The 11,373-nt window shown below is 38.8% G+C and overlaps 1 protein-coding gene across 3 annotated transcripts in view; it reads left to right on the plus strand.

Moving 5' to 3' along the window:
- PDE5A (phosphodiesterase 5A) overlaps positions 1-10,869 on the plus strand; it is a 148,555-nt gene extending 137,686 nt beyond the window's left edge. For 2 of the 3 annotated variants that reach the window (XM_024993001.2, XM_024993002.2), the window contains exons 19-21: positions 2,765-2,839; positions 4,574-4,657; positions 6,660-10,869. In XM_024993001.2, the coding sequence (XP_024848769.1) occupies positions 2,765-2,839; positions 4,574-4,657; positions 6,660-6,797 (297 nt within the window). In that variant the 3' untranslated portion in view covers positions 6,798-10,869. 3 annotated transcript variants of the gene reach the window in all.
- The last annotated feature ends 504 nt before the right edge of the window (positions 10,870-11,373 follow it).

Raw genomic sequence — 11,373 nt, forward strand, 5'->3', positions numbered from 1 at the left:
ATGCAAATTAAAACTGTACTGACACAAAACGACTTGTCCAGAATCTCATAACAGCATTATTCCCAATAGTCAGAAACTAGAAACATCCACATGTCCCTCAACAGGAGAGTGGATACATGCATTGCAGCGCACTGCCTCACACAGTGCCGCTCTGCTCAACAGTAGAAGGAAGCTGACGCCGACGCAGGCAACGCCATGGACAAGTCTCACCAACAGTATATATCCAGTGAAAGCAGCCGGACGCAAAAGAACACGTACTGTGATTCATTTATGTCGCTTTCTAGAAAAGGCAAAACTAATCAGTGGTGAAGGAAATGAGGATAGTGGCTGAGTGGGGAGGAAGCAAAGCAGGTTCGGTGACTCACGGAGAAGGGCCTGAGGGCAACTTCTGGGTGATATAAACACTGTTTCTTGGTTGGGGTATGTGTTAACCTAGTCACATGCATTTGTGACTGCAGACCCATGATCTATGCAATTCACTGAAAAAAAAAAACAAAACACACTAAGACACCATTTCTCAACTGTCTGATTGGCAAACATTTAAAGATTTTACAGCATACTCTGTTGGGGAAGCTGTGGGAAAACAAGAAATGCAAAATATTGTAACTGTTTGGGAATATATGATTACACATACTCATTTACTATTACTTCTAGGAATCTTATCTCAAAGATATACTGGCAAGAATATAAAAATACATTTACATAGACTATTCATTTTAGTGCTGTTGGTCATAGCAAAGACAAGAAATAGCCCAAGTGTTCATTAATATGGTACTAAGTAAACTGTAGTATTTATTTATATGATGAAGTCTCTGCAACAGTAAAAAGAAAGGAGCACTTTCTATATACTACTATGGGGTGATTTCAAAGATATAAGTAAAAAAGAAAAAGCAAGGAAGAGAAAATGGGTATGGTATGCTACCATTTATCTGAGAAGGCAATGGAATATGAATGTATGTACTTATATTTGCATATAGTTTTAAAAAGCAGGATTAACTGTTAAAAAGTTAATGATTTCCCACGGGGAAGGAAGGAATAAGATTGAGGGAACAGAGATATAAGGTAGGGTTGCTTGCATGTACTTGTTTTGTAGATTTAATTTAGGAACCATGTAAATTGTGTTTATAAAGTTGAACTTTAAAAAAATCACATAACCTGGGAAGCAAAATGCAACAATGTGATTTTGGTTGCAAAACCACACTGAGGGGGACAGTTTTATTCCAAGAGATTTAAAACCGTTACTTGACCATGTAACTCCAGTCGATGTACACTAAGAAGAACAACAGCAAACCATTAAAGCTGTTTTTCAGTAATCATATTAGGGGAAATTTTGTATATATATTCAGTCACCATAGTGGATGATGTGGGTAAAAGCAAATGAGAAATTATATTGATATTGTTGAGAGGTAGGATTTTTAGTGTGAGTAGAAAGATAGAGATCCAAGATGGATAAGGTTTTGCAGAAATCCTATAGTCCTGATTTGAATAGGAATTACTATATGAACTTACATTGTGTAAGCTCCATTCATTAAAAGGGCTTAAAAATAACCAACACCCTGGTAGAAATGAACGAGCCTTGTGCCCTGATTGAAGTTTCTAAATACCTCAGTTTAAAAGAATGAGGACTCCATGAAGAAATGGCTGATTGCCCGTTCCAAAACAGGAAATGTACAAGATGAGCTAAGAACATCTTGTTATAGCAGAAAGCAAGAACTATCAAAGACTGATAGAGCCGTGTCAGAAGAGCAAAGAGGCCAACTGAGTTGGCCAAAATGGAACAATGTGGGTGGGCATCAGTAAGGACTGAAATACATTAAATACGTTTAAATCCAAAGTTCAAAATAATAATAAAAATAATAAAGCCTTCTTCAGTCATGTTTGTTGGATGCTGGAGAACTGAGTTATTATTTTTTTCCAATGGTAATTATACTAGAGAAAATCAAGTTATTTCTCCTTTATTTATACAAATTATACTTCAGGGTAACTAAAAATTGATGTGGGGGACTTATTCTATTTCAGCTATAAAGAAAAAGGGAATGATTGCTTTGTATATTACTTTTTGCAGCCTCTAAATTAATGGATCCAGGCAAAGCTCATGAAGGACTGTTAATATCACAAAGAGAGGCGACCAGGCATTCCATTGTCAGAAGTACATGGCACAGCCTGAGAAACAGTCGTAGCAAAAAAAAAACAAAACTCAATCGAATCAAGTGTCTAGATCTCATTACTGGTGTATGGAAATACAGGGAACAGAGAAACATTAAATTTCATTATGGAAACACAATCAGCAAAATCCAGACAACAGGAGGAACAACGCAGTTTATTCAACAGCAGTCAAAATCATACGGACATTTTTTAAAAAGAGAGACGAAGAGGAATTGGTAGACTGAAAGAAACCTAAGAGGCATGGCAGTCAGCCTCAGTATAAGGACCTACCTGATCCTGTGTTTCTCGCAGCGCCTGGTATAACCCGTGCTTAATATCTCACTGATTATGCGTATGGATGGGCACACAGTGCTTTCTTCCCACTACTGCGGAGGCGGAAATAACATGTTGCTCTTTTCTCTGAGTTATAGATTACAGACTCTAGCCTTTGTGATTAGGTACACATTACAATAAAGTATTTACTGTTACTGCTTTATTCTAATTTTACTGATGTGGTTAAAAGCCACAGATTTGATGGGTTTTATTATCTTCATTTAAAGTCTGTTTTACTGAGTGATATGCCTTTAATTACCCACACTTAGTCTGTTATTGATTTCAGATAGCAGAACTTGTTGCCACTGAATTTTTTGACCAAGGAGATAGAGAGAGGAAAGAACTCAACATAGAGCCCGCTGTAAGTATGAGACCTTGTTGGGAGGAATTATTCATATACATGTTTTTGTTGTAGATTCCTTTTTGTGCTTCTATGAGATTTTAGGAAGACAATTTCTCATCTTTTTATAAAGTCCTTTTTCTTACCTGAAGAATTAAACATGTTTGTTACAGAAAACATGCAAATAACAAAGGACAGAAAAGACTCTGAGTTATCAAATCATACCTGCTTTTTGTAATTTTTTCCATTTATATATCATAAGCCACTTTGCATTCTAACAGATGCTTTGTCCTATATGCCATTTATAATGGTTACATGAAATAGTGCATGCATGCTCAGGCATGTCCAACTCCTTGTGACCCCATGCTTTGTAGACTGCCAGGCTCCCCTGTCCATGGGATTTGCCCAAGAATACTGGAGTGGGTTGCCATTTCCTCCTCCAGGGGATCTTCCCGACCCAGGTATCAAACCCACGTCTCCTGAGTCTCCTGCATTGGCAGGTGGATTCTTTATCACTGAGAAGTGGTAAGCCCCACATGAAACAGATGCAGCTATTATTTACTGTTTGGTATAATTTTGTAGAGTTTACTATTACAAACAGCACTTTGATAAATAGCTGTTGTTGTTAAATATTTGTATACTGCATTTTTTGCTCAGGGTAGGTAGAGAATCTCGAATACAAGAAGATTCTTCTCAACCAATGAAGTTTTTCCTGAAATGGATGAGTTTTTCCTGGAAGTGGTGCATAGGGTCATTCTTTTACTCAAATGAACATTTATTGAGCCCACATTAAATGGGCCATGGTTACAAGATGCCCCTCCTCTGGTACCATTGCCTCTGCTTTACTCTTTAGCCTCATCTGGGCACACCCTATGTCTCATTCGTCTTTTGCAATTATTTGGTCTCCTAGACATAGTACTCGGAGCTTCCCTGGTGGCTCAGTGGTAAAGAATTCTCCTGCAGTGCAGGAGACACGGGTTTGATCCCTGTGTCAAGATCCCCTGGAAAAGGAAATGACAACCTGCTCCAATATTCTTGCTTGGACAACCCCATGGACAGAGGAGCATGGTGGGCAATAGTCCATGGGGTCACAAAGAGTCAGACGTGACTTAGTAACTAAACACACACACAGTAATAGGCTTGTTAGAAGCTCGGAATCCTCTCAGAAAATGGTGGGTAGCAGAGTGATGGTCACAGCTAACAGAGAATCTGCTTCATTTTAAACGAGCACTGAGACAGACTCTTTGCTCCCCTCAGAGGTGCTGGCTTTGTCTTATGTCGTCATGAGCTCCTGAGAATAAGCAACAGTGATATCTGCGTTCTTTTCACTCAGAGAGCTCTCTGTGTGAACTGAGTTGTAATCGACTGTGGCCTCAGTGGCGTCTTTCACAAAGCTGAGAGTGTTTGATTCCACATCAGTAGACAATTAGAAAGCGTGTCTGTTTTCCAGATACATGTCAGCAGTGGACTCTAGGTCAGTGCCTAACTCTAGGTCACCAGTTGATCTGAGGTCAGTGATCAGTTCTGGTTCTGGGGGTCACGCAGGGACAGTCACAGCCCCAGTGAACGAGAGAGAGAGGACCAGGGCCTTCTTGAGCATGGTTTGGTGCAGGGGGGTAGGAGCCTCCAGAAGGTGAAGAGGCGGTAGGCAGGTGTCTGGCCTTCCTCAGCTAACCCAGGGAATCATCGTTTAAGAGCCAACTTGTATTGCATTAAGGAAATCAGATCTGTGTATGTGTGTTTCTGTGTTTTCAGGATCTAATGAACCGGGAGAAGAAAAACAAAATCCCAAGTATGCAAGTTGGATTCATAGATGCCATCTGCTTGCAACTGTATGAGGTATTTACTATGAAAACTACTAGACTTTTGACAGTGTTATGAAGTAAATTGAAGCAATGAACATCAGGCACATTTTTTTTTCCTTCTTAATCAAGAAACTAGAAGTAAAATAATCAGGACATTTCTTTTACTAATGAACATGCTGTTTGTACTGAACAAGGAACACATTTTATATTTACTATTTCTCAAAAATGTCAATTCATTGATGTATATCTAATGAGTACCTACTGCATGCTAGGCTCCAGCAAATTCATGTAGCGAATGCTGAGAAAAAGTATGTGCCAGTGCTACACTCAAAGGAAGTATATTCTGCATACTCTATGTTAGCATATTCTTTTTAAGACTAAATTTTGGCCTAAATAAGGAAAAACAGTTATCTAACTTCTTCTCATAGGATGACTTTACTACTGTTAAGAAAATTTTTATGAGGATTACAGGAAGGCAGCTAGGAAAATATTGCAGGTTCCCATTTTCATATACTTGTTAGTTTGGGTTTTTTAAATTATTCTCCCTAACATATCCAACTGACTAGTTTAGATGCTATGCCCCAAATACAGAAAGTAGATGCTGTCCTTGTCTTTATACATTTAAATAGGAAACGGTCTTTAAGTATTTGGGGAAAAAAACATTTATCATAGGAGGAATCATAGACTGCCAAGACCAGAAGAAAGGCTAGAAATTTTTTAATCCAGACATTTCACAGATTCAGTCATTGAATCTGTAAAACGTCCATCTTCCAGGGAGATGGAATGCTTGTCCCAACTAGGTAGGTAGTGGGAGAACTGTGTTTAGAGTTCAGTTCTCAGCCTGGGCCCAGGGTTCTAGCCATCAGATGAATTGAAGAAAGAAGCTGTGGCTGATGAGGAAAAAGGAGGGAGGGATAGGAGAGACAGCAGAAGAAAACAGGATGAAAGAACGCGTGTGAGGCCCCAGCACCACCTTCTGCCCTCCCTTCTCGGCAAGCTGGCTGTTTACTGCTGTGCAGAAGCCTTCCCAGCAGCGTCTCCAGCACCTCCCAACAGTCATCCTTTCTGTAACAAATGCCTTCCTTATGGACTGGATTAAGAGTTCCTCAGCTGCAGATACTAATGTCTCTCTCCATTTTTTCCCCATGCCCATAAATATAGTCAAATCACCCATTATAAATTTCATCCTTCTACATTTCCTATTCATTTTATTTTAATCTACAGTTAAATTCTATGTGATATAGACAGACATTTTTACTATTATTACAGAAGTTATAGGTTCTTATAGAAAAATCAGAATAATAAGAGAAGCGAAAGGATAAAATCACTTATAATTCTACTACTGTTATTTTAGTGCATATTCTTTATGACATTTTCATATATTTTTCATTTAACAAAAATTGCTCTTTGCAATCCATAATAGAATGTACATCTTTCTGTTTCAAATGTGTTTTCTATGACAGCTTTAATGGCTGCAGAATAGTAACACAATATTTCTAACCCTGCTGTTGGGTATTTAAGGCAATGTTTGTCTATGACACAGACATCTACAGTGAATGTTCTTGTAAGCTAAATATTTATGGAACTATAGTTGGTAAATAATAATGCCATATAGAGTTTAATCTTTATTATAATCTTGGATAAAAATTTAATGTATATTGGATAAAATTATTTTATAGAAAATCACAAAAACTAAGCATCCCCCCATGAAGTCAACACTTAGAGAGAACCATCTGTAGTACATAAAAGCAAATGGATTCTTTCTCTACAGAGCCAATTCCACACAGATCTGTCTTCACTGCTTAATAATGTTATGTTGAAATGTGTGCATTTCCTCTCTGTCTCAGCATGTGTTGCACGTCTGTATAGCTTAAGAGGAGTCATTCATAAATGATCTGTGATCACAGCTCTGTGAGAACCCCAGCAGTGGGTCTGCTTGGGAAGTGAGTGTGTGATGTGACCCTCTGGGACAAGCCTGGGGAGAGGGCTTATTTCCCGGTACCATCTAGTCACCGGCTTTCTTCCTCTCTCTTTAGGCCTTGACCCATGTGTCGGAGGACTGTTTCCCTTTGCTGGACGGCTGCAGAAAGAACAGGCAGAAATGGCAGGCTCTTGCAGAACAGCAGGAGAAGACACTGATCAATGGTGAAAGCAGCCAGACCAAGCGGAACTGAGAGACCTATTCATGCAGAGCTGAAGTTGACAGATGGTGTCTTCTGCAGTATGCCTAGTTTTGCTATATACTGTACAGATTTGGTTGTATACTTTGCCACTGCTGTATTTTTATTTTTGCACAATTTTTGACAGTGTAGCATGAAATGTTTTTAGAGGACTATTGCATATTTTCTGTACATTTGTTTTATGCCACTGAACTGAGATTATCAACGACACCCACTCTTAGCACGTGAATAAGAGCACTGTTTGTAATACTTTGTGTACTGCAAGGTACAAGTTGCATTCTTGCACAGAGGCTAATTTGGGGTTTGTTTTTTTTTTTTTCTGGGGATTTTAAATAATTGGTTTTGTGTTTTCTGAATTATCAATCTTTCAAGAATGTTTAGAATCTTTTCGTTCTTAAAAATAGTCTAGGAGCAAACTGAATATATTCTGTGACATTTAAAACCTTCATAGAATAGAAAAAAGTGTTGACTTTTAAAGCTTGTTGGATTTTAAAAGGAATTGGCTATATTTTTCAACACTGTATTACCTTAACGAAAGAAAGTTAAAACTCTAAACAAATGGAAAGTACTATAAGGCAGTATTGTAAAGAAAAGGCATTACTTAATTAATTTGGTTTTTTTGTTGTTAGAGAACAGGCAAGAGAGAGGTTTCTTATTTCAGTGCAATACATCTCCCCAAAGGCTACCCATAAATGCTCACTTCGACCTAACAGACCTGGTAGAGAGCAGGAGGAGCCTGGGAAGAAGACCCAGCCCCTGAGTCTCGAGGGATGAGCCTGCTGCAGAAATGGAGCGGCCAGGACAGCCGTCAGGGAAGAGAACACTCCACCGGAGGACACCCTGACAGTCAGAGGGTCACACACTGAGCTTCCTTTTCGTTCACCTCACGAGTCATTGTTGTAAGTCAACACTTTAAAACACAAGCGATCATGGGCGCACAGGCCTGAAATGAGCTGTGACCACTCAGGATAAGAGGGTATGCACCCTAAACTGGCCCCTGAGCTCGTACTTGGTGGGATTTACTTCTCATAACTTTTAGTCCATTTAGAAAATGCTAATGTTTTCTTAGAACTTGAGCTCATTTAATTGTATTCCCACTGTACATATGTGCCCCTAAAGACACTGGTATTCCATATAAGAGAAGTAGATAACGAATTGAGAAACTGGTTCCGGAAAAGAAAATCTGCTCTAAACGTGCAGTAATGTTTGGACTTGGGGAAGAATAGGAAGACAGGCATTTCACCTGTTCACGTCCCTCCACATCCCTGAAAAAAGTTTCTGAGTTTCTAGCACTGGTTTGGATAGGAACGCTCTTGGGGATATGATAATGCAGCATTCTAAAAGAATTTTCACTAAAACATATTTTCCATTTATATATATTTTTTCCCTAAACATCCTAAAATTCAACATATAAGTTTTGAAAATTCTAAGTGTGTATATGTATCTTGACATTAATTTTATTTTTACTCTTCAGTTAAAAAACAAAACAAAACATATTGTATTGCCATCATTTTGTAGTGGTAAGGGAAAGTCTAGAAGGCTATCAGTTGTTGAATGCAGTATGTATTACTGTTGTAACACTTGTAGCTTCAGCATGTTATTCTGTTTTTAAGTCATACACATGAGATCTGAGAGTTTGCCTCTTGGTGGCACTGGTGTGTAACTTACACAGACTGTCACTAACATAACATATCTTCATACCAGGATATGCCTATGCATGCATACACAATTCCTTAGTACCAAAAATTCGTTTGAAGAATAGCAGTCTTTTCAGTAACCTATCTTTTTACCATACACATTGTGATTTAACAGTTATGTGAAAATCTGTAATCAAATATTTCAGCAGTTTGTTCAGGGCCTCTCATGTATGTCATTACAACTTTTACATACACAGTAGACTATGTATAGAGAATTTGTATGTATGTCATTTTAACAAGTAATATGATATATTTAGAAATTCTTGGCGTACTTTTAGATAATGGCTTATTTTACTAGTTTAGAAACTGAAAGAAGTTGGGCAATGCCATACCTATTTTATCTTTGGGTATTTTAGTTCATACAGAAGAGTGCTTCTTGAAGCCTGGTTAGTTGGTTCAAATACTTTTTAACTTTTAGGAAAATCATTCCATACATGGATTAATACGTGGTACATGGACACAAATTCTTATGTGAATATTTCCTTTCCAGTATCCTCTCAAGTTGGGGGAAAAATGCATATATATATATATGTATTTTTTTTCTCTCACCCTACCCTATATTTATATTACCTGTAACTAGCAAGAAATTGTTCTAGATTAGTTTGCTGTTGTTCTAGCTGAGTAACATGATACCATTTCATTTCAATTTTCAGCCCCAGAAGTCCGCACTACTTTGCTAAGTTGTGAATGATGTCTGTAAGATTGCCTGCCCGGCCTTATACACTCACAGGAGTGGCCTTTGCCAGTCACTAACCCGTGTGAACTCGAGTTTCAGTGTCATAACTGCTGTGAGTGTGAACCAGTTGTGCCGCTGAAGGAGTTGTGTTTGGGCTAAGCCTTCCCTGCAAGGGGGATGTCGCAGAGGACAGCTCCTGTGTCAGAGCTGGTGGGTCCTGGAGACCACTGTCGGAAAGGAGATGGCGGGCCCCAAAGCAAGGTGTCGAATCCCATATGTTATTTCCTATGTTGAGTTTCCAAGACTGGGGAGAAAAAAAAAAAGGTACATTTCTTTGGCTCCTAGTGCAGATCATTAGTTGTATGAGATTTAGAGCTCTCTCAGCACCTCGCCTCAAGGTACAAACGCCACCGATCTCCTTACTACAAGTAACAGTTTCCTCCCACGGGAGTGTTGGAGATGAGAAAGTGTATGACAGCGTACTGGAAATAATGGGTTGCAAGAGGAAACGGGTCACAGATATATTCTCACCTAGCTGTGAAGTGCCTTTATTTTCAGCACAGAGCACAAATGTCAGACCAACTCCAATTTGATGTTCTGTTTCCCTGTGTTTTCCATCAGATTGTACTCCTAAAACTTTACAGGCCATCAGAAGAAATGCTGTTTGTTTTGTTTTACAAGCTTGATTTAAGATGGGATAGGAGGGAAGAGTATAATTGCTCTCCTCGCCTAGGAATAATTATAGTTAAAACAAGGTAGTATAACGCAGTGCTCAGCATCCGACATGCCTCAGTCCACCTTTTACTGAGTTCCTGCCACATGTCAGGTACTGCACTCCACAGTGGAGACCACGCAGCGACCTCATAAGAGACTCACCAGCTTCTGCTTCTGGCGATTTAATGTGAAAATATAGGGTACAGTTATCACTTTCACTTATATGTATTATACAGTTTTTCAAGGACCTTCTTTACCTGGAACTTATTAAGAATCTGTCAGTGAACATCCTGTCTTCCTATAAGTATGCATCACTTAGCCTGTTGATAGCTTAAAGAACACCTTATGTTAAGTATGGAGTCATATATTCCACCGTATAGATTATTTTTCCATATGCTAGCCAGGTAGAGATTACTCAAGAGTTCTCTCAGACTGTTAAACCGCACACGGTTTTGGACCCCTTCTGCTCCACCGCAGGGAGCGAGGAAGAAAGTATTAAAGCTCACTTTGCCCTTCCCATATGCTTCTCAAAAGCCTATGTAAACATGTCTTAATGAATGTTGTTGAAAGCCATGTAAATAGTGAAAAACATAAATTTCTAATACAGTTTAAGGGAAGAAAAAGCTTATGAATCATCACTAGCCACTTAATATCTATTTCTTATACCTTTTCAATACATTTGAACAAATATATAGTTTCTAGCACTATTTTTATACTAGAATAAACAGTTATTACTATGTATATTATGTTTAGCATTTAAGTCATTTTAAATAATTGTGAATGTTGGTTTCTTGTCTTTCCTCTCCCCCACCATGAAAACCATTTCATATGACTTTGACAAAATCACTTTAAAAGAACACTTACCCACCTATGATGCCAATGATCAGGGTGGTTTTTCCATTGTGCAGACTCATCACTTGTCAGCTGTTTCCTCATTTTGCCATGCTGTGTAAAAATAAAAAAAAGAATTAACAAGTAAGTATGAGCACTGTGTCATTCTTACAGGACTTTGAATTTTAGGTGAGAAGAATGGGCCCAAGAGTTTGAGTGACTTTAATCCAGCTAACCTGTGGTCCTATTAGCTGGGTGGGGGCGGGGGGGGGGGGGTGGGCAGATGTGGTTTAATAAACTCCTCTGTTCAGCCTAGACACCTGAGTAAAATAATCTTTTTGTTAATATCCTTTGCTACCAGGTGGAGGGCAACATTTTCCACACACCTCAGCACTTCAAATCTCTAACAACAGAGAGAATAACTGTTAGCATCCTCAGGTTGCATGAGGAGCTAAGGCTTAGGAATTAAAGACTTGCCAAATGGCATGAGTTGGATGTGAGCCCAGATCTGTCTAGTTTGAAAGCAGGTATTTGTTCCACTTAGTTCTCTCCTTGAATTTTAACTGTAAAAGGTCCCGAATCCACTCTTAGTGGATCAAATGGGTTATCTAGAAGCACGAGATACAAGATGTCCTGCAGATGTGGCTTTATT

Source organism: Bos taurus, chromosome 6 (genome assembly GCF_002263795.3).
Source record: "Bos taurus isolate L1 Dominette 01449 registration number 42190680 breed Hereford chromosome 6, ARS-UCD2.0, whole genome shotgun sequence".
Lineage (NCBI taxonomy): Eukaryota > Metazoa > Chordata > Mammalia > Artiodactyla > Bovidae > Bos > Bos taurus.